At 36.5% G+C, this 24,668-nt stretch overlaps 1 protein-coding gene across 1 annotated transcript in view; it reads left to right on the forward strand.

The window, feature by feature from the left end:
• DIAPH3 (diaphanous related formin 3) overlaps positions 1 to 24,668 on the forward strand; it is a 205,032-nt gene that overhangs the window by 141,158 nt on the left and 39,206 nt on the right. Inside the window, exons 26-27 of the mRNA XM_041407327.1 lie at positions 7,620 to 7,715; positions 8,148 to 8,207. Coding sequence (XP_041263261.1) covers positions 7,620 to 7,715; positions 8,148 to 8,207 — 156 coding nt within the window. The remainder of the gene's footprint in view (positions 1 to 7,619; positions 7,716 to 8,147; positions 8,208 to 24,668) is intronic.

Here is a 24,668-nt window from a genome sequence, read left to right on the forward strand (position 1 = left end):
TCAATTCATCTCAATAATAGATGTTTTTATTTCCCCCTGTGAAACAAAACTGATGAAAATACTTGGTTTTGGCTAGTCTGGAAAGCAGATTGGTCGTGTTCTTGTCAGTGTCATTGGAGTTGTGACGTGTAAAGAAAAGGGGAAACTCCTTAATAGTAAAACATGTTGACTGACTTCTTTGTATGTAATCAATAGTTCTTGCTATTAGCTGTCCTTTCAAGTCATAACCTTAGATAATGTGAGTGTGTAAGGCTGATCTGTTTTAGTTATAAGTGGTTAAATAAAACTAAAAGGGATTTAGCATTGTTCTCAATTTCGCAGGCTTTTTTTTCCCCACTAAAAGGCACAGCATCCCAAGCGAATAGGAAAAAGGCTATTAAAAAGATTGTGTCTTTTAAGTGGCTTTTAAAAATATTACCAGGTAATGCAATACAAAATGCATTTCTAGACTATTCTGTGTAACAACAATCCTGTATTGTGGAGTTGGTGAGAGACTAGGTGTGTGTGCAAAAGTCAGTGGACTTAGTGAAAAGGTAACCTCTTTGTAATCAGTTTGTGCTCATTGCCTGCTGTCCTCTCTGGGCATCTCTAAGATGAGTCTGGCACAGTCCCCTTTATACCCCACACTGTTCACCACAGGTATTTATATAAGATCCCTCTGAGCCTTCTCCTTTGAGGCTGAACAGCCCTAGCACTCTCAGTGTTCTCATGAGAGATGCTCTAATCTCTTTAGCGTCTTCGTGGCCCTTGACTTTGGATATGTTTGTGTCTCCCTTGTACAGGGGTGCGAGAGCTGGACTCAGCACTGCAGATGTGTCTCACCAGTGCTGAGAAGAGGGGAAGGATGCCTTCTTGTGACCTGCTGGCAATGCTTTCCTTTGGTCATTGTTGCCACAGAACCACAATACTGACCCGTGATCAGTATGTTGTCTACCAGAGTCCCCAGTTGTTTTTTTTTAAGATACTTTCCAGCCAGTTAGCCCCCTATCTGTGATCCTGGATGAGGTTTCACCTCATCACATACAGGTCTTTTGTTGGAGTTCATTAGGATGCTTATGTGTCAAACTTTTCAAGGTTCTTCTGAATGGGTCAGCCATTATTTTGAATTTTGCATGATATGCAAACTTGATCAGACTGAACTGTATTCCATCATTCGGGTCATGAACAAAGATGTAATAAATATTATCCCCAGTATCAAGTCCTGGGGTGCACAATTTCAAAGGCTTAGCTTTCTGTTAATTCTTTTATAAGTCCAGTTTACCTACATATCTCTCAGAAACACTTGCTTTGAGAGTCATTCTGTGGATCTGGCACCAATATAAATAAAACTGGATAATCTCTGTGGAAAACTCAGTGTGAGTTTACAGTGGCTTTTTTCTGTTGTCATAGAAAGAAGGGACTTATAGACTCACAATGAACATCAGAAATGTTTTATTAGCATTTTTATTAAAAAGCTCAATATTAAGATAATTTCACTCTCAGTCCCATTACTTAAATGGGAAATTGTGATCCAACTGAGATGCAAGAATTGGTACCTTACACCACTGAAGTATTTTTGTATCTCTGTGGTAAAGAACCACCTCTTACCACAGCTTACCTTTTGGTGTTGTCATATGAGTGATCTTAAATTAAATTTGTGTAGGTACCAAACTTAATTTCAACAGCTGATTTGAAAGGGACAGCTGTCTTTCAGACTTTGCGAATGGTGGAGTTTATTTTGAATTTAACTTGTTTTAAGCTCTCTTGGAGCTTGGGACCCTCTTTGTTATTATGCTTAGAGTCAAAATGTATCTATTTCTAAACCATAAAAGCACTCTAGGACAGCTCAACAATGGACCAGTTTATCAAGAGCAAACAAGATGGCATGAAACCTACTCTTCTCAGCTAGATTTATGGAATGGGTGCATCAGTCATTAGGAGAAATCATGCCTTTTTAGATTATACTTGTCAAGGGCTCTGAAGCTATCAAAGGCTTTCTACTTTGTGTTGGGCATAAGTAAGAAATGTAACTCTTCTGATACTGGACTAGAGTGTTGATTTGAAATGTGAGGTATGTGCAGGTGTTTTGCTTTTGCAAGGCCTGTTATGTGTTCTTCTCCTGAAGTCACTGCAATAGTGATACTTTTCTTAAGTTTCATTTAATACTTCTAAATCTAAAAGGAGCTGTCCTTTCAGCCAGTCCATTCAAAGTACACTTGGCACCTGTTTCTGCTTATAACTGTTCACTGGAAATTTTTATTTTCTTACTGTATTGTAACAAGGTTCTTCCAAAATTTTATCAGTGTCAAAGGAATCCCTGTGTTCTGGGTCATGGCTCTATTTTGTGCACTGTTGTTGAAAGTCAGACTGATAGTTATGTATTCCTTTACTTACCTGTCAATGAAGATTATCTGATTGCTGCTATGGCTTTTACCAGAAAAAAATCAAAGCCTTATAAAAAGTTCAAGTTGAAGCCTACGTATCCTGTGCATTTTCTTGACAAAGAAAATCTCTTTATGGCTCTTATCATCCACCCACAATTTCTTTGCAAAATTGTATCTGAGTTTCATTGGAATGAAGACTCAGAGTTTAGGTAGTCATTGCTAAATGACTACCTAAATGTTTCAATATTACATTGAAACTTTAAGGTTGCTTTATGTTTTTATGTTTACAATGTAAAAGCCTTCAAAAAACCTTCTGCCCTGATCATATACATGGCTGAAAGATCTAGAAAGTGTTCACATCATCACTGTGAATACTGCACAGAATCTGGCTACCTCACACTCTGAGACTGAAAAGCTGGAACCCACATCCAAAACACTGGAGCCCACTGCTGCACTGATGGCTTCAATTATCTTCCTCTCCCTGATCTGCTGTTCTGCTTCCTGGAGCCTAAGTCATTCAAAACAACACCATGCCTAAAGTTTTCCTCTTGTGATTTTGTTCAGAGAATGTTACTTCAAGTTTAGATGGAGGCCTTTAGTCAGCTGAGAAGTGCTTTGTAGCCTGCACTAATCAAAATCAGTCCTAACCTTATAAAAGCAAATATAAAGGACTTTTCATGATGTTTTTAAAGTAAAGGTACAACCTTAATAAAGTAAAAAGATGTAACTTCCTTTTTTCCTTCCCTGTGCAAATAGTCTGGAAACATCTTAGCTGTCACTGTCCTAAGCCTGGTAATCATTTGCCTCTGAAATTTTTGTATGTAAATGCACAAGACAGGAGGGAGCTAAACCTGGGAGTAGGCTGTGAAGGGCTTACATTTTAGTCAGTCAAAAATAGGGTGCAGTATGTCTAACTTGAACTATGTCCTGAGCTGAAGAAGAAGAATAAAAGAAACAGTCTGTATTCTAGCAAACAAGAGTAAAAAAGTATCAATTCTGGTATTTGCTGAATTGAGAGGATTAATTCTTAAGATGAGGAAAACAAATCCGTTAGCTTCAGCGCTCCAAGTTTGTTGTTAATGAATATGAAGACTTGAGTGCTGTCATGGAGTTACGTCAAAGATGAAACAAAGATAATTAAACTCGGCTATCCAGCTAACTTTAGGAGTAGCCCTTCAGGTTTTGCATCCTTTTCCTTCTGTAACAGGTATGGAATCTGTAAGGTCTGTTTTTAATGTAGGTATTTGTCCAAGTTGTATGGTTTTAGTTTCACATGAAACTTAGTGTTTAGCTTTAGGAGCCGGTCCTTTTCATTACCTACAGTATAACAAATAGCTGCATGTAGTTGCAATGCCATAAATAAAGGCAGGTGGAAGATGATAGTCAAGATTCCTGTAGCTAAGTCTTGTAAGTGTACAGACTGAGTAAGCAACATCAACAGTAATCATGCTAAAGAATCCCTGGTTTGCTTTTCTGAAACTTCTTGGTATTTTCCTTTGTGAGAAGAGTAGGTGAATAAAGCTTGATTCTGTGAAAAAGGAAACAGGCATATTATTATGTTTTCTCCTGGTAAATGAACTTTTGGAGTCCTGGTGTTCTATGGTTTATTTTATATTGGACAGGTTCAGGAGAACTGTAAAAATAAAACATTTTTCATCCAAAATAAGCTTGTTACAACACTTTTTATAAAACCACATTGCTAATGATATTTGTGATTCTGTCCTGTCAGTGAACTACTGCTCCTGGAATTATGGTATATATAATTTGTTCTTTATAAGCACATGAAATGCAGGTGTCACTACTGACTGCGGTATCTGTTCCTATCATTATAAGACATTATAGGTGCACATGTAAAGCTAATGACAGTCACTGCACTAGAAGAGAAGGGTCTTTAATATTCTTAACATTTTTAATGATGTAATTATGAAATTAGGTAGTTTATATCTGACTTGGCACTGAAATGTCAAGGGCAAGACTTACCGGCTACTTTGGGAAGTTTACTTCTCCTTTAGGTGGTATTTAAAAGACAGTTGTATGAGTTTTAATTAGGTATGATATTAAAAAGTGTTTAAATCTTCTATTCTGCAATTGAGGGAAAAGAGATCATTTAAATCATAAAAGGGTATCTTTCTCAAAGGAATTACTGTGGACTGTGTAGCTATCTGCAAGCCAACCAGGATTCCTAGTTCTATCATGTCAAAAGATTGATACACTTGGCTAATTAGGAAGCGGGTTGGGACTGGTGCCAGTCATCTGCAGCAGCTTGTGAAAGCCGATTTAAAGGCCCCTTAGGAAGTGTTAATATCGAACACGAGTATTTGTGACTCTTGTACTGGCATGGTAGTGATGTTGTGTACAGCTCTCCCAAGGTAATTTAAAAGATTTCTCACATACTGCATGGTAGACTCTCATTTCTTAATCTCCCCATCATAGGCACTTGGACAACATTATTAATGCTGTGGGTACTGATAGTTACCTGCATAACTTGGCAAAAGTTGTCACAATCAGCTGCTGATAGGGGTATCAGAAACCGGAGTTTGGAGCCTACTGAAGTTGTAGTACTGAAGTTGTACGAGTTTGAAAACCAGGCTTTCTACATGGTTCGGGTACAAAGACTGTTAAGTATGTGCTTTTATTTGCAGTGGTTAGCTTGTTTCAGTACATCCATGTATACAGAGCAACTATTAGAGGAGCTTTTTCATTCAAGTTTCAATCTTCTAAATTTATTCTTCTGATACTGTTTTGCATGTCAATGGAAGCACTGATCTAGAATCCACTTTGTGACTACCAGAATATTTCAGATAAGTGTGAAAAATAAATAGTGCACGTAAATGTTACAGCTTTACTACAATAAGTTGTGGGTTTGAAATATTTCTGTTTAATTATTTTAAATCTTCTTTTTAAAAAATTTATTTGATTAGCCTTTTTATAGTAATCAGGGTTTTTTTTATACTGAAAATTGTTACATTTTTAAAATTACTATGAAGTCTGTAGTAGTCTTGGACAGGCTTAAGAGGAAACAGGTGACATGCTGACATAGCCTTGAAATTTTTCTTCTGTTTTTCCTACTTCCTAAAATAAAACTTATGAACTCTTTTTCATAGACATTAATGGTATCATTTTGGTGACTGTGATACTATTCAGTATTGTTTGAATTGCCATTACCCAAAATGCTTATCAGCTTTCCTCCAGCATTCATGTTCATTACTGTAACTAATGGCTTGGCTCAAAATGTCTTCAGGCATCATGTTGGTTTGAAACTATTCACTGACTATATTCATTCTAGACATTAGTATTTTAAAGAATTGCATGACATCAGATGGAGAAAGTTAAACAAGTAACAAAAACCCCCTACCAAACCAAAAAGAAAAAAAAAAACAACCACAAAAAAACCAACCCCAAACCAAACCAAAACCAGAATAAGAAAAAGCAAAACGAAATCCAAACCTGAACAAACAAATAGGAAGCCAAAGACAGTCTTTGTGATTGATTTTTTTATAAGGTGTATTCCAAGCCATACTAATAGGTGTGATAGTCCATTAGTCATAAGAGCAAGCTTCAGTGTAATAAATAAAGCATGTTATAGCAAACACAAAGAAAAATGAAAAAAAAAAAATTCTATATTTCAGTCTTCATGTTGATTCTATACCTGCCATAAATACAAATGTTAGGCAAAATTATAATTTCTCTGCTAATTTTCACTTATTTGGTTTTGTGTGTAGCACTTTTGTCTAAGGTTGAAAACTAATCTGGTAGTACAGAGTATAGAGAAGGGTTACGCTTTGCTGGATAAAAAGCTGACTGGATGGCTGAGCCCAAAGAGTGGTGGTGTGTAGAGTTACATCCAGCTGATGGCTGGCCATGAGTAGCCCTCCACAGGGCTCAGTGTTGGCCCTGTCCTGTTTAGTATCTTTGTCAGTAATCTGCATGAGGGAATTGAGTGCCCCCTCAGTCAGTTTGCAGATGACACCAACCTGGGTGACAAGTGTTGAATTGCTGGAGGACAGAAAGGCTCTGCAGAGGGATCTGAACAAGCTGGATCAGTGAGCCAGGTGTATGAGGTTCAACAAGGCCAACTGGTGGGTCTGGGATGTGTGTCACAGTAATCCCCTGCAGGCTGTGAGCACAGTGGCTGGAAAGCTGCCCAGCTGAAAAGGCCCTGGGGGTGTTGATTGACAGCAGCTGAAAGTGAGCCAGTGTATTCTCAGGTGGCCAATAAGGCCACTGCCACCCTGGTTTGTGTCAGCAGTAGTGTGGCCAGCAGGACCAGAGCACTGATTGTCCCCCTGTACTCGGCATCTTGTTATATGCACCAAGTGGTTTAGATCCTGATTTGCGTATTCACTGTTAGCAATAACTGCTGACTCTATCCAAGATGTGTGTTGACCTAGGGAGTATTGCCCAGTGGGGTATAATGAGATTTCTATCATGGAATTCTTTATTCCTCCATGGAGATTTTTTTGTTGTGTAGTTAATCCCTGGGTTCTGTTCTTTGTCCTCCCATGCATACATACAATGAGGTAACAAGGTTACAAAATATAACATTTTCTGATATGTTTATTAAAGGAAGTAAAAGGAGAGTGTTTAATACCTGCATTTGGTTACCACCTCAGAGTAACATTCATAATTCTTTTGGGGGTTATTATGCACCTGTGTATATTATTAGGCATTAAAAGCATATAAATACACGAGTTGAATTTTCCTGAACTACATCAATTATTTAATATTGACCAGAGGTTATTAAATGTGAACGGAAAATGGTTTTTGATTAAAGCTACATCTGGATATCACTATATCCTATCCAGCCCTATACTGTTCACTCTGCTCCCTGCTGAGAAACAATTTTAACTTTTTATCGCAATAACTGAATAGTATTTTGTCAAATGTAACAAATCATATAAAGGACAGCTCTCGAAAGCTGACATGAGTGATTATTTGCAGTTGTAGAAGGGTACTAAAATGAAAATATGAGTTAAATGACATTTCACTTAAAACTATGCTTGACTCTCTGTATAGAGAAAGAGGAACGTGAAATGAGTGGAATAGAATTTTTTCTAGCTGAATCGCTAGAAAACCAAATCTGTTGTAGTTACTTGCAAGAGAGCAATTCGTAAATATTAAAGTACTGGTCGAAGTTTGAAATTAATTGTTTTAGTAATAATATTGGTATCCATTGTTATTGGTTTTTGTTGCTGTTACTCTTTATGCTTTGATATTGCTATGGTAACAAGAGGGTTCCTTCTTTTTCCTTTACAGAAGGTGAGGAGACTGGAGTGATGGATAGCCTGTTGGAGGCCTTGCAGTCAGGTGCGGCTTTTCGAGACCGAAGGAAAAGGACACCAAGGTCCAAAGGTGAATATTATATTTTAGATTTTATTCTTCAGAGAAAGTTAAAAGCATTACAGGTCCTGTGCTCTAAAATTTAGATGATGTCAGATTTAATTCATTTGCACAATGAGTTTTCAGAGACTGTTGCTTTATGTCAGTAAGACTGGAAATTAATGTACTGAACTTATTCTAGCCAGATCATTATGACAAGACTTTTCAGTACAGCCAAATGTACTTTAACATTTTAGGGCTTATAGTTGTATGGGGGAAGTGACAGTTATCTTGCTCCATAGGTGAGTCTGAGTCAAATTATTTTTCTGGTATATAACCGCAATTTATTCCAAGAAATACCTAACTTGTAATTCTTAAATTCCTAAACTTCTGCTTTGTAATGTTGTAATACTCTGGTAGCATTCGAACAGGTGTTTTATTTCCATTGTTTCTTTGCTTTTGCAGACACACCACAAAATCTCAGTCCAACCACACAGCGGCCTGTGCTGAAAGCTTGTAACCATGGTAATGAACCATATTCATGAATTGCATGCACTTCTTAGCTTAGCTTATGTAGTTGATCTGTGTTTTCAAGACTGCTGTGATTATTTTTTCCGTTTTATACATCAGTGGAGTACTAAACCATATTGGAACTTGCTTTTTAAGAATTATCTGAATATTACATCCTGAGACTATACTTACTGATTCCTCTGCAAAGCTCTTCTACCTTCTGTGGGATTTTTATTTATTTAAATTTTGATTATGTTTTTAAATTGCAGTAGTTTTATAATCCTTAAGAATCATTATGCAAGTGTTTTAGGGTTTATGGAATTGTAAAAGAAAGCAGAGATTGTGTAATGTTTCAAGTGTTAGTTACTAAGTGCCTATTATACTGAATCTGAGAACTTTTGGCATTCATTCTGTGTTTCTTTGTCTTGGTTTTCTTGGTGCTATAGCTGGAATGGTTTAAGCTATTGTTTATCAGTATTAATTCAAAAGGAGTGTTGACTTAACGAAGTTATAGTAAATGTTTATTTGTAAACTACTGAACTATCTCACTGTAATCAGTAGGACTTGTTCTTGCAAGTGACAGTGCCGGTGTGGGTGCCTGTTAGCTTTGTTAGATAGTCAGTCTGCAGAATATTACTATATTGGCTGTGTTTCAATTAAGCTTGAGGAGTCCAGAGTGACTCAGTTGCTTATGACTAGTGGTCTCAGGAAAAAGTTTATATCTGTAGTCCTTCTGTTAAAGAGAAAGTTGAATAATGGGGGGAAAAGATAGTTCTTAGTTTTTAAGCAGATTACATTATTTTTTTGATATTTAAATACACTGCGGGTTTTATGAAGCAGATGTCATAAAATTGATTATATTAATTTTACTTCATGTGTAAGTGTTTATTTTTCTAAGTGAGTGTAGCAAAAAACCCCCCAAACCTGTTGAATTTGGCATATAAAAAACAAAATTGAGGAAAATAGAGCTGAAAGGACAGTTTGTCGATAATTACAGAAATTGAATCAAAGAGAAATCAATTATATTTGACAGGTACTTGTCTAGCACATAACATATTGATATTTAAGCAATGACTATAGAGCACATCTGAATTTATCCTGTAAGTGGTTCTGCTTGTAAGAGCATTCATATTGAATACTGCTTCTTATCAGCACATTCCATCTAGGTAGGTGTCTGTAGACAGACTTGTAGTTTCCAGTTTTCAAATTTAACTACCTTTGGTCAAACATTATGGCCATGTTTCAGATTAAAAAACAAAACAACAAAAACAAACTCTCACATTCACCAAAATTTTAATGCTGAAAAATCTTAGTCTAAACCATGGATAGATTTGTACATCAGATGGATATCACTTGGTGCTAAAATTTGAAGTTCGGACATCTAATTTGGAGAGAAGATTAAAAGTAAACTCTTGGATCTTTTGTTGTTTTTACCAAAGTCAGTTTTTCCATAGAACATTTTGAGACAGTCTCATTCTAAGACATTTTAAAATGAATTCAATGTTCCTTTCACTTGTCTTGTTGGCTCAGAAACAGGCTAGTACAGATCTGAGCTTGATTTTAAGGAATTCATTAGCATGTTTTTGATTTGTTGACACTTGTCACAATGTCTGTGTGTTACATCTAACTATCTTGAGCCAAATAGAGCACCAAACCTGTTGTAGATTATGATGGGTTCAAAGTATTTATTTCCTTTTTAGTAAAAGTATATGGTCATTTAGGTTACATACTGTCTAGAATGAATGGTAGACTGAGTGTCAAAGTCAATTTTGGATAATAATAACCTTAATAAATTTAATGTAGTCAGTCAAGACAGGAATTATAAGGATAAGGTTTCTTTAATTTTCTGGGTTCAACAATGTGTATAATGTCAGTATTGTTCTCTGTATCATTTTTTTCTTCCACTTTATATCTGATATATACATACGTGCTCAATTGTGTGTTCTTTCTATCTATATTAATATAATAAGTGATAAATGCACTATATAACAGTCTATATTACTTATATACCATACAAGCAAGAAGTCTGTGACTTCAGCTCACGTCAGCTTCACTTCTTATGTCCCCAGAAACTGGGATATGTTATTAGACAGAAGTATTGGCTTGATTGTTCCTAATTTGCTATTTTTTTTCCCAGCCTAAAACTTCAAATGGATGCCAAATTTTATATCATGGGAAAAAACCTACTCTCTTGCTGTAAGGCTGAAATGTGTGGAGATTGCTGAAAATCCTTAAGCAGCAGTTCAAGCACTTTCCATGTTTGCTTCTGTACTGGTTTTGGCTGTTTGGGTTGACTTTGTTACTGGTTTGGTTACTGTTTATTCTGCTGAGACTGACAGATTCACTTATAGAAGATGTATTCTATTAATGCATATTGCAGATTCATACCTAGGATTCATCATACAGTCAAAAAGAATTACAATCCATGACTTGAAATGGCTATCCTGAATCCTTTAGAGTAGAGTAGTCTCTGTTGGGCAGGTGCCATCAAGTTCTAACTAATATCTTGTGTTTCAAAACACAACCAACCAAATTAAAAAAAATCTAGCTTCATCTTTATGATTAAAGATATTTCTCTTACAAAAGTGGAAACCAAATCAGATCCAAGCATAAATAGTGTTACAACCCCAAGCTGGCAATTAAGTGCCTCGCAGCCACACGCTCTGTCTTTGCTGGTGCGATGGAAATAGGTAAAGCTCATGGCTTGAGGAAAGAACAGTGTAATAATTGAAATAGGTTAATAATAATAATAATAGGGAGGAGGAGAAGGAGGAGTAAAAAGTAGAGGGAGGGAGGGAGGGGAATGAAACACAAGAGAAAAAAGTGATACACAATACAACAGCTCACCACTGTGAGCCAATGCTGAGCCAGTCTTTTCCTGGCAATCAACATCTCCTGACCAACTTCCTCAGTTTGCATGCTGAGCCTGATGCCATATGATATGGAGAATCCCTTTGGCCAGTTCGGGTCAGCTGTCCCATCTATGCTCCCCCCCAGTTTACTGTGTCTCTGCCCACTGAGCAGAGCACATGCAGAGCATGTGAGCATCCCAAAGCACGGGAACCTGAAAATTCTTGACTTAGGGTCGGCACTGCTGAGCAACAACTGGTGTGTTATCAACATCCTTCAAAGACTCAATTCAAAACAAAGCACTGTACCAGCTACTTGGAAGGAATTAACTCTATCCCACACAAACACGGGACAGGAAATTGGTTCCATGTCTCATGGGACATGAGAAGGGAGAGAAATACAGCCTGAGTGCACACTTTCTCCATAGCTGTCATATAAATGGAAGCAGGAAGGAAATTTTTCTAACCACTGCCAGTGTCACCCTCAGTGTGATGCTACACAAGGTATCAAACTAGCATTTGCTTTTCAAGCTTAGCCAAACCCTGTAAAACAAAGTAATACAGAGAAGCAAGACAATGCTGCTCGGATCTAGGACTGAGAACTGGAATTGTTTCCTTTAACTAAATAGATTGCTTAAGGGAAAAAAATAAAAAAAAAAGAGCAATAATAAATTTAGTGAAATGCTAGCTAATGCGTGGGCCATTTTTCTCTTCATGATTTGTTGAGCTTTCCTGAAAGCTCTGGTAGTATTCAGCTGGTACTTCTAATTAAAAAAGAGTGCTTGTTCTCATGCCACATTCCATGGTAGCAGAATGTGTGTTATTTTATTTTCAATCCTACTGTATTCTTCTGTTATTGAACAGATTGCCTCTTTCTAACATGATGTGTTTAAAAAAACATGTGTTTAAAAAAAGATTAGATATGGCACTTGGTGCTGTGGTTTAGTTGAGGTGTTAGGGCATGGGTTGAACTCAATGATCTTGAAAGGCTCTTCCAACTTTGTGATTCTGTGATATGTAGGTTTTGTCAAGTTTAAATCTGCTCTATTTTTGTGACCAGAATTACCAGTTGTATTTTTAATGCTTGTGACAAGGCCCATCAAGTCACAATATTTCTTGTGGAGAAAAATTCCTGCTGCATAACTAACAGAAGTAATATACGTTAAGAATTGCTAAGTTGTGGAAGTGTTTTAATGCCTTAAGAATGCAAGTAATATGCACTAGATCTTAGTGGCTATAGATACGATTGGTATATATCATTCCCATTCATAGTGGTTTTTATTTTTAAATTACCTACTGAATTACATCTATGTGCAAAACTATGTGTTAATGTTACAGTTTGCTTTAACTGCAAAGGACCATGGACTGCAGTAAATATTGTGGTACATTCTTTTGCTGTAATTCCAATTCAGAACACTGTTTGACACAAGCAAAGTATTGGTATAGTTTTAGTGGTGTGCTTAGGATTCAATAGCATCTAACCCAGGAGCTCTTTTATTTTATTTAGGAAGCAGAAGAAAGCACTTAATTTTCAGCAATCAGGATTTTGCACATTAGAAGATCATTTCAAGCAGCTAATAGCTATGGCTGATCTAAGTTTTTCAGTTATTTACAACAGGAGTCAAGGCATATTTGCAGCTTGTATGTTTACTTCAAGCTACTGAAGTCCAGATATATGGAGCAGCATATCCAAAGCAGGGCAGAGCCCACTGCAGCACAGAAAGCTGCATTATTCACTAAGTTTTTGGTCAGGTTTTGCAGCCTGCATCAAGTTCTCTGCTGCTATGGCTACGCATTTATTTGCTGTAGCATTAGCCAAGCTAATGCTACCTGAATTGCATGAATACAAATTTGAGATGCAGCTTTGATTGCATATAAACACATACCTGAAATGCAGCAGAAAGACTTTATTTTTACAAGCTGATCATATTAAAAATGCTGTGAGTAAAGAAAAGCTATAATAAAATGCAAGCAAAAAAATATAGATTGCTTTTTGAGACTGCAGAGGTTGAAAGAAATCTTTCTGTCACAATCAGTAATTGCATTGTGGACTACATTTCTAAAGGTGATAAAAAGGTATTGTTTCTATATGGAGATCAAACTTCCATGGTAAGAGATGGTTGTAATTGTTATAGCTGTTTGTTCAGTAAATCTATACACAATAGAATAATTTTCATGTCACATCTAGTCTGAAGCATTTTAAAGACTACTGTTAAATAAAACCCTTATGTAGTAAAGTCATTCTGTCCCAATTAAGCATAAGGAAACCCTTTTTTCATGTGTGTTCGCTTCTTTTCATCTCATATTTATAATAGAACTGTCATCTGATATTCATATTAATGTCTCAGCTTCCTTATTTTTGACAAGTGAAGCTGACAGTGAGCTCAAGCTCATCTTAGTTCTTGAAACTGTGTGACCACATAGAGGTAATTTTTATTTCATCATTGTATGTGACAGCAAGCTATGATTGGCATTTCAACCTAATTTTTCCTTAAGTCTGTGTATGTGGCTGTCTTTTCCTCAACTGTATGTAGTGAACATTAGGAAGTACGTAACAGTGAAGAAGCTACCCATAAAGGTAACTTTTTCCCCAGCACATGTTAGTAGTAAAGGTACCCTCTTGAGCATTAGCAGTCCTTCACAGTAGATACTGCTTTCAAGGCATTGTACATGTTTAGTCATGTGATCACAAAACATCAGTACCTCTGGTGGAGAAAATTTTTGTTAAGCTTTGTGAAGTTTTACTCAATAGACAAGTTTTCTCAGTAGAAGACATGGAATAACTGTAGGAACTGTTATGAAAGGAAAACATTTAATAGGATTTCTATTAAAAAATGGTTCTCAGATGTTGCCATTTTAAGACCAAACCTTCACTTCAATATTGACTTCATAGGTCAAGTAAAATTGCTGCTTATTCTAACAGAAATAATTCCCCTGGAACCATCTACTCTGTTTATAATAGTTTTTTTCCTAGCGCATACAGCAGAGTTCAAAGGAACTGACCATAAAAGTCAATTTTGCATGTGTGGAAAGAAAAAATAATATCCAGACAAGGAAAGTGAATTTACACATTTTTATTTCTTTTATTAGAACTATTTCTGCATTGCTGCAGTTGCAAATGTATACCATCACAAAAATATCCCTGAAGAATTTTCATTCCGAAATATCTAGGAAAAAGATTAATTTTGATGCAGTTTTTAGCAGTCTCTCACACTCGTAATTTAACATTAGGAGGAAGAAAATTTCCAATTCAGAAGGGATGGCAGCCAGCAAGAAGAGTTTAGAACGAAAAATGAGAATTTGGGGGGGGGCGCCTTTTCTAACAAAAGGTTCTTTAAAATAAAGACTGATATGGAGAGGTATAAACCACTCATTTATTTAATAATTTATTTATTTTAAAGTGCCAAATGCTGAAAAATGGTTGTAGACTCTGTCAAGAGTGGAAAAGGGTACTTCAAATTAGTTGTAATTGCATATTATTACTGTGAAAATACTGATCTAGACAGAAAAAATATGCTATCTTGCCCTTAGTATAAGCTAAACACACACTGGCAACCTGCATTTAGAAAGGTGAGAAGGAATTGTAATCCTACAAAAAATGTCTCTATTTTATTAAAGTATTGTGAGATTTCCCTTATCAACTCTCATGAGTGAGGTTGCCTGCATATCCTTCACCCTGTGTCTTATCATATAGCATTGTATCTGAACATAATATAGACAAAAACGAGAACCCAAGCTTTTTCAGAGTAAAAATTTTAATTACTACCCTGAGACAAGGTGGACCTTATCATGTGACCCTTTGAAGACGTCAAATTAGACACTTGGAAGAGCTAATTGCTTTTGTAAATATTTTGCCAGTGTTCATTGGTATTAGTTGAATAAGATCACGGCTCTCAAGGAAGGCGAGGACACTTTCTGCAAGATAAGAACAGTAGCAAAGAGGTGACATTTGAAAGCAGTGACACTGTATATTCCATAATTGCACATACCGTAAATGTCAGCTTCATAATTGCCTAGGTAGGTAACTGGATTTCCAAAAGGTACAGCAGGCAAGTTATATATTCAAATCAGTCAGCTGAATATTTATCTGTGGAAAATCTTAAATCTGCAAAGGAGTAAATTACCAGCAATTTACCCATATTTGTCTTTTCATATTTTAGTCACATAGAATTTCCCATTTGAACACAATTACCAAGTTTATAGGTATAGCAAAGGGATTCTCTCACTTCTCAGAGCACTTTTCAAGTCTCTTCCATATTTGTTCAACAAGATTTGAGGTATAAATTTACCAGCCTGTTTCACTTCAGTTTTCTGAATGTTAAGAACAAGTAGTATCTAAACTTCTGCCTCCTTCTTCAGAGGCTTTTAGAAATTTGATCTGAGTAGGAGATTTGCTGAACAACAGCCATAAAGCTATTTATATTGTGGGTTTTTAAAAATAGCTAGATAGAGACACACACATATATATATTTTCTTAAATGGGTTATCTTTCATAAAGAAACCGCAAATAAACCACAAGTGAAATATTAGGTAGGAAATTTTCATCAGCTAGAAATTAAAAATGAGTTTTCTCTGGTTTAAGACTTCACTGGGGACAAAATCTGAGATCCTAACAGAGTATGATTCCTGACCCGAGTCTGTTCTGTGACTCCAGTGATGTCTGGTTAATGCAACATTGTTTAATCAGTCAGCATTCAAAAGATTTAGAGAAAGCACAGAACATTTTTCATTAAATTCTTCAAGCACTTTTCTAAGTCATCTATTTTTGCATGTAAGTGAATGTGTTCTATTAATGTGGTGGGATTTTTTCCGCCTTTGGGAGAATTTTTTTTCTTTTTTTTTCCTAAGTAGTTGCTGTAACAGAACAAAAATGTTGTATAGAATGACTGGAGTTACGTTTCTGCTTGACTTTTTTCTTTATAGCCAATCCTCTGCAAAGGTGCAAACATGCAGAGAAAACAAGTGTATCTTTAACTTCTCCCTTTTGTTGGGGTGGGAACACTTGGAAGATTTACTTTCAAGTTTTTGAATACTCCAAAGGAAAATTGGCAGTTCAGTTGTATCAGAATTAGTGCTTGTGCCTGTAAGTTACTTGATAAATCCAGTATCTTGTTTCATTCAAAAAATAGATGAGTCTTGTGTATTTCCACCATACATGCCTAAGGCAGTATCTGCATCAATCATCTAGCATAATAATCGGAATCCTCAGAAGGCCTTTTGGTAGCTCAAACCTGGAGATCATGAGTGATAAAGGAAGGAAATACAGGAGTCAAATGCAGCTCTTGCTTGAATGGCAGGAGGAAAGATGATAGCCAGGCTTCCACTGAATGATCTGGAATAGTGTGAGCAGCTTGGTCTGCAAATCCTTTTTTCTTATGGAGAGGTAAGTTACAAATCCAAGATGGGCAGCTGCAGTTTAAGTAATTTCAGGAAAGAATATTTGGATTTTGGAAGATACTGGGCTAATCAATCTATTCCCTTTCAGCATGCACTGTGAAGTAGTTTGGCTCTTATCCTTGGCATGGTAATCTTTTGCTTTAAAAAAAAAAAAAAAAGAAAGCCAACAACTTTTTAAAAGCAAAAGTGTTTTAACCAAACCGAAAAACTATATGAAGTCTATGCAATTTCCTAGATGATTTTACTTCCTGGAGGATAACTAGTGTATGCTTCTTTCTTTGAGAGACTATAACTGTCTAGTTAGTAGCATAGTCTTTCTGTTACAATAGTTTGTCATGATGTCTTCAAAAGACTTTGTTTGTAATGGTGATGGTCTTTATTTCCATGGGGGAAAGAGTTTTTATCATGCTTTTTTGTCTCCTGATATTGTCTAACTCCATATACCAGAGAAATAAAAGAAAAGCTGCTTCCTGACCCTATAAGCTTGACCATATTTGCCATAGGTGTTAAAAAAATCTAAAGACTGGGATTTGGAAAACTAAGAGTGAATTTATTCTACACTATTCAAGCTTGCAGTTCTTGATTTTTTCCCTCCTTGTAGCATAGCAAAAATGATAAAATAAGAAATTGAAAGATAACATCAAGACTACTTAGTGTCATAAACAGGGAAATGGAATGAAATCTCAGCAGATTTTCAGCACAGGCAAATAATTATTCCAGAGGTTTTTCTTTTTATCTGTTTTCTTAGGCTTTGAGCCTGTTTCCTTGTATTTGAAAAGAGATGAGTGTACATGGTGCATTATAATACAGTGCACATAAAAATACTTGAATTAGCTCTACTTTGTGTACTTGAGGCAGGATAGCTTTTAGGTCAGGAGCAAATTTGGATATCACAGCCCAGTTTGGGGGTTTCAGAAGATATTTGGACATCTGTGTACTACAGCTAATCGAGCTATGCAGTTTCAGAAGCATGTCCAAGAATGTGGCAGGAATCATTACCATCCATCCTCATCCATTATGATTACTTGAATCAGTAGACTCACTAATATTTGTTATTACTCACTCTGTGAGTAGAGGTGCTAATAAACAGAAGGGAGCTTTCCAGGGATATAGAAAACATAGTTTAAATCCTCTACTTGAGGGAACAATAAATCTTGATGAACCAGGGTTAAACACAGCTGAGTGAGAGCTTTCATTACTCAGTTTAACTTTGGCACCTAAGTTTTACTGGTCTTTTAGCTTGGTAACTAAATTTATTAACAACAGAAGAAATTCATATCAGAGTTGTGCACCTTAGCCAAAAGGCAGCTGTTTGAGTTGCTACAGTTACATATTAGCCAGAAAAATAAGTTTTAAAGGTGGTGATCTTCCCATTGTTTTCTCTAGGCTCTAGAGAAGGGATCAGAATATAAAACCTATTAATACATAAAGGCTTCTGCTGCTCTTATAGCTTTGTATAAGGTTGATATTTTCTGATTTTAGTTGTTTTTTGCTGTAGTCATAATTACATTTGGTGTTTTTTTTTTTAATGCTGCCTTAATTTCAAAAGCAGAGATTAATCCCCAAATACTCTCAATTCCTTGCCAAAATTGCTTTCTTTTTGGTGCATAAGCACAAAACCATTTATCTGGAGGCATATTCTTATTTCAGTGGGCACATTTTATTGATGTCATTACCAGAGAAGGGAGACTGAATATATATATTTTTTTTCTTCCTATGCTCTGAAATGTAAATATCTCCTGTGATCCATCTTTTCTAAGATAAAGTGAACTTTATGGTATCTAATCTTTCACTCTGCCGTCAGTAGCTCAAGAGCTGTCTGAGTCAATCTAATGCTTCCAAATCTGCTGATTAACTCTCATGAATACAATGCCAAATTAAGCAATTAGGCTGAGGGAGGAGCTTGTGGAGGACATTGTTTTGGTCAGTATTTGGTCAGTATTTATGAAGTGAGATAGAATTAAATGACAGCTATGTCAAAATAAATGCTAGAAGCTAATAGAGCCCTCCATCCTTTCCTCTGATCCTAAACGTTGCGGAGGTGAGTGGGATGTGGCTTTGGTTTTGGGTTGCTTGGGTTTTTATAGAATCATAAAGGTTGAAAAAGACCTCCAACAACATCAAGTTCAACCTTTGATCAAACACCACGGTGTCAACTGAACAACGGCACTAATGCCACATCCAGTAATTTATTGAACACTAACAAATATGGTGGCCCTACCGCCTCCCTGGGTAGCCCATGTCAAATTCTTGCCACCCATTCAGTGAAGATTTTCTTCCTGGTGTCCAACCTGAAGCTATCCTTGTGCAACTTGAGGCTGTGTTCTCTTGTCCTGTTGCTGATTGACTGGGAAAAGAGGCCAACTTCTGCCTTGCTGAAGGTGATAGAGTTGTAGAGAATGATAAAGTCTACCCCGAGCCTCCCCTTCTCAGGATAAACAATGCCAGCTCTATTGCCCTTCTCTGGACATGCTCCAGTACCTCAATGTTTTGCCATTGAGGGGCCCATAAACAATCAGAGGACTTGAGTGCCTCACCAGTACTGAGTACAGGGGGACAATCAGTGCCCTGGTCCTGCTGGCCTCACCACTGTTGACACAGGCCAAGATACTATTGGCCTTCTTGGCCACATGGGCACACACTGGATCATGTTCAGTTACTGTCAACCAGCACCCCCAGGGCCTTTTCCACTTGACAACTTTGCAGCCACATTGCCTCCAGCCTGCAGTGCTGCAAGGGGTTTTTGTTACCCAGGTGCAGGACCCACCAGTTGGCCTTGTTGAACTTCATAAAATTGGCCTCAGTCCACTGATCCAGCTCGTTTAGATCCTTCTGTAGAAACTTCCTGACCTCCAGAAGATCAACATTCCTGCCCAGCTCAGTGTCTGCAGACTGACTGAGGGTGCACTTGATGCCCTCATCCAGATCATCAGTAAGGATGTTAAACAGGACTGGTCCCAGTGCTGAGCCCTGGGGAACACTGCTAGCCACTGGCTGCCAGCTGGGTTTAGTTCCTTTCTCCATCACTCTCTGGGCCTGACCATCCATGCAGCAAAGAGTGCGCCCTCTCTAAGCCATGGCCTGTCAACTTCTCCAGGAGAATGGCATAGAAGACACTGTTGAAAGTCTTAACTGAAGTCTGCGTAGACTACATCCACAGCCTTTCATCAGTCACCTGGGTGATGAAAGGAGATCAGGTTGGTTAAGCAGGACCTGCCTTTTCTAAACCCATGTTGGCTGGTCCTGATGCCCTGGTTGTCCTGCACATGCCATGTGATGACACTCAAGATAATCTGTTCTATAACCTTCCCCAGCAACGAAGTCAGGCTGCCAGACCTGTAGTTTACAGGATCCTCCTTCCCACCCTTCTGGTAGATGGGTGGAATTTGTCTCCAGGCTCTCTTTACAGACATCTACAATTGCACTGAAAGGTAGAATCAAAGCACTAAACACATGAAATGCTTTATAATGTTAATTACTCTGGTAAACCAGAGTAATCAGAGTTTTTAGCTGACCTCCAAAATTAATCTATGTATTTAGTCTCTTTAAGAGATTAAATACCTCTTAAATAGATGCACTGTTTAGAGTGTTTAGGCTCCTCGTAGTGGCTAGAGAGAGGCATATACCCATCCTATACAAGAGTTAGCCTACATGAATTGTTAATAATTGATGACTTCATGCCTCCAATTTAAAGTGCTTGAGGCTGAGAGACCTGATAAGGGTTGTTCATGTTTTAGTTCTCTGTCTGTGTGTATAATAAAGGTAATAAGCAGGACACAGTACATTCAATACTGCAGATGAAACAGTAGCTTGAGTAGCTGCTCTTTAAGTTCATATTCTGTCCTAGGCAATGAATGATACATGTGCTTCTGAGGGGCAAAAAAAATGTAGCTCTCTTACATGCATGCATACAAAATTTACGTTAACTTGGAATAGCTAACTTTGTTATGCTTCCAAATTCTAGTATTTTGATACTTGTCTCTTTTCCTTTACTATAGAGTATGCTTGTGTAATTTGTTTTACACTGCTAGTGCAATAATAATATTTTTAAATCTACTCATGCTTTATTTAACCGGATTAAAAGTAAATAGATCAGTAGTGTGGCTTTAAGTTATGCAGCCTTCCTGGAATGCGAGTTCTTAATTTCAGTGTAAAGAGTAAATCAGGATTGATGTGTGTGTAGCTGCAAACTCCATTTTGGCCATTCAGCACAGAATAAAAAGTACTTTGCTATCAGGTAATCCTTAGTTTTATAATTGTACTGTAGATGGTAGTCTTCCCCTTTCTCTAAGAAATATAAAATCATTTTAATTCTGTGTGATCCATCATCAGGCAACTACTCAAAAAAGTAACATTCTTAAATGCTCTCATATGTCCAGTAGCAAAAATAAATGAAGGGCAGAGTGCATTAAGGGATTTCCAGTTGTGTCTCACAGGGCAGAGAAAACTGCTGTGAGAGAGCTCCTGGGATAGCTCCTACTCTTGCTGCCTTTAGCAATAGCTTCCTGACTAATCAGTCTCTGAGCTTACCCCAGTGCTTTAAGTCTGTTCTTTCTCTGTTGCCAGCTGCTGACTGAAAACAGGACACAGCCAATTACTCTCCGCTGAGCTTACCCAGTCTCTGTTTATCCACCTAACAGCAGTTGCTCTGAAATAATTTTATTGAAAACTTGTTATGTAGTGAGATCTGCTATTATAAAATCTTGTATTTGTTTCAGCGGGGTCAAAAATACAGGAATCTTACAGTCTAAGATTGGATTACATTATTTGGAATTGTTGCTTCCTATGGGACAGAAGACAAAGCATGCTGAAGTGGAATTAATTTCTTCCTTTTCCACATTCCAATGCCCATCAAATTGAAGAAGGGTTATATTTAATATTAGAAATTAAAAAATAAACTGTTAATAACTTTTTAATTGCAGATACTACTGGCTATATCCTTATTTCTTGGTTTGGGTTCTGATCTTCCTTTGCGGATCTTTTTTCTTCCTTTCTATTCACATCAGAAACCATATGAATGATACCTAATGATAGTTTTTCTTGTCCCCAACCACATCTCGTAGCATCCTTATTCTAACCCATTTTTCTTACTCATTTATCAGTCCTATAGAACATTAGCATATTCAACAGAACCAACTCTAGTTTCTAAAGCATTTTACTCCTTTTTCAGTCTGTAACTGCAGGTTTAGCCTAATAAAAAGTGCATTTTTGACCTGTGCCAATAAACTATACAATGTACTGTGGTCTAAAAATGAGAATATTACTTATTATAGAAGTCTTTTACACTCACATTAATAATAAAGCTTTGGTGAAATTATGCATTTTGAAGGAACTAAGCAGCCAGAAAGGCTGCAAAGCACCTTCAGCTGATGTTTTCTAGGAAAGCTGTAGTAACACAAAATATACTTTTATTATTTTTCTAGTAAGTGGAAGTCCAAAGTGTTGCATTTTAAAAAGTCCTAACTGCTTAAAGCTAAATGAGAGACAGGTCAGCAATATAACTTATAGTAATGTGAAAGTCATAAAATATTTTAAAATTAAATAGCCATACAGTTCACATCCTTTTAAAGTTCTGAGGTAAATGTGGTGGGGTGGGATTCAAGCAGTGTATGCTTAGACATCCCATCCAAACTCTGTGGCAGTCAGAATCTGGTTTTACCCAGATACTACTACAAGATGCACTCTAAGATCTACTAGCTCTAGGGTTGCATCATGCAGTCAAACAAGATTTTCTTCGTCCGTACTTCTACAATGCCAGTGTACCAAGTAATTGCAGGGTATTTTTTTCTTATACTTAGTACCTCTTTGCTTTAATTTAGCCCATACCAAACAAATGGGCATTGCTTCTTATTTTTAGTTTAAAAAACTTTATACCCTTAGCCTTCACTGACATAGTGAAAGTTATTTCAATGTTTGCATTACAGTAATACATTTCTGCAAATGATAAGAAAACTTACTTGGTCAAGAACACTTTTTAACAGAAGTACTAAATGTATTTTATATGGAAATAAAGTTTGAATACAATTAATCTACCAGGGCCTGGCTTTTTCAAAGCAAAACTAAACAAGTTAGGGAGAACAATAGGAAAATATGAGAAATGGGAAAGCATTTCTTAAGCTGCCAGTGTGTTTGCTAGTAAGAGTGCACTGCACTGCCTTATGTTCTTGGCTTCAATTGCACATTTCAGCCTTAATTTTTTTTTAGTTATTAATGTAGAATTCTCTTTACATCAAATTGTCTCCTTCAAAAACTAAGTTGAGTGCAATGAAATCTTATAATCTGTTAGTTTTCTTGGAATATCATGAACAAGCTAGTGGAGAAGTCTACTTCATGGTGCTTTGTATTTGAAAAAACAATGCTGCAGCATTGCTGGCCTAAGCAAGATTTTCAGATTTTGGAGCTAATGATATACTTTGCACACTTGCATGAGGTATACTGATGAGAAAAATATGCTGCTCTTCAAGTGTTTTCTTGTGTTGAAGCTGCTTCTCTGCAGTATTAAGTTCTGCTGCATATCTTTAGGACAAAAAGAGCTTGGTAGTTTTCACCCTGCATGATGCTAAAAGTATCATAATTGGTATTTCAATGTCTTTTAACATGTTCATATTTGGTGTATCACAGACATTAAATTTGAGCTTTAAGATTATGCCATTTTCAGTACATATTGAAATCCTTCCTCTGTTTGATGAAAGTAACATTCGTCAACAGATGTTTACCTGTTGTCTTTGAGGAGTTACTTAACTTTGAGGTGTATGAGTAGTGCTGGGTTTGATGTTTAGATCTTAAACTTGCATAGAAGTGGGTATGTGAGAATGAACAAATTCACCCAAGAAAGCTGAAATATCTTTCAATTTACTCAGTAAATCAGTCCAGGCTTATTAAGTCAGGCTAAGAACAGAGCTTCTATCAGCTAAACTTTCCACTGGGATTTATGATTGGAGTGCATATAATAACTCATTACTGATCAATGCACGAGAGATGCTCTCTTGTAATATGTATTCATGGAAAGTATCTGTACTTGTTTTCCATTTAACATTTTTGTAAATAAAATCCCATTAATTATTAACAAAAAATTGAGTCAACCTTGAAACTCCCTGGATCACAGTGCATCAATCAAACAGAAGCAGTGATTTTTCTGGGATTTTTTTTTTTCAAAATAGTTTTCCAATTAATATTACTTATTTCTTCCTTGTTGGCAAATTACATTTTCAACAGTTTAAGGAAACAAGAAATACTGCGGTCTAACCAATATTATTTGTTGAACTGATTAAATCCTTAAAGCAAGTTAATAAGACTGTCATCCAGAGCCACAACAAGATAATATAAAAATTACCTGAGTGCCACTACAGACATTTTTGATAAAAATTTTCATATTTCTTCATCACAGTTGGAGTTTGCCTAAAAGTTTCATTTCTAATACAATATAAATAATTGCAACTAAAACTTGGGGCAGAGGTCTATTAGTTTAAAGAAAAAGAAAAGGTTATAAGTTTTTCTTGTTAATTTTTAGAAATTGTTTCATTTGTGCTCATTCCTTTGATAATTTGCATATGAAGAGAAATATTAAAATCAATTATTTCACTCAAACAGTGGTGCTAGAAATGAGATTGTGTTTTAACTTCTGAGTCACTTTGTAAAACTTACTCTGATAATAGTCATTCTCTTCATGTTAAGAAAAAGAAAATAAAGCACTTCCTTTGCAGGCAAAATCAGTGAAGTATCTACATTTATTACTTTTTCCCTACATACATACAAAAATGTGGCAGGTAACATCATAATCAAACTGATTCTTCAAGTCTTGAAATATGCTAATTTCTTGGGATGGGTATTTGATTACTAGCCAGTTCAGTGTCCCAGCTGTATTAGCATGAGTCACCTGAAGGACTGTTTATAACCATTATTCTGGATAGAGATTGCATTTGATAAACTCATAAGCATTACAAAAAGAAAGTAACAAGTCTATGGTGGTTTCAAAGGTTTAACAACTCACAGCAGCTTTCTGACTTAAATGTGTGGCCCAACAGGAAAAAGCAGCTTGAAGTTTGCTGTTTTGTTTGGGATAAAACTTTTGAAGGGTGCTTCTGAAACACTTTATTTACGTGTTTTATTTTCTGGTACAGTATTTTCAGTTAATTCAGATTCAGCTCAAATTAACAACTCTGTGTGCTTTGGGATAATTAAATTATGTTTTCTCTTATCTTGGCTCACCATGCAGACTGTTGCCCACCCC

Source organism: Onychostruthus taczanowskii, unplaced genomic scaffold (genome assembly GCF_017590055.1).
Source record: "Onychostruthus taczanowskii isolate IOZ18803 unplaced genomic scaffold, ASM1759005v1 scaffold26, whole genome shotgun sequence".
Taxonomy (NCBI): Eukaryota; Metazoa; Chordata; class Aves; order Passeriformes; family Passeridae; genus Onychostruthus; species Onychostruthus taczanowskii.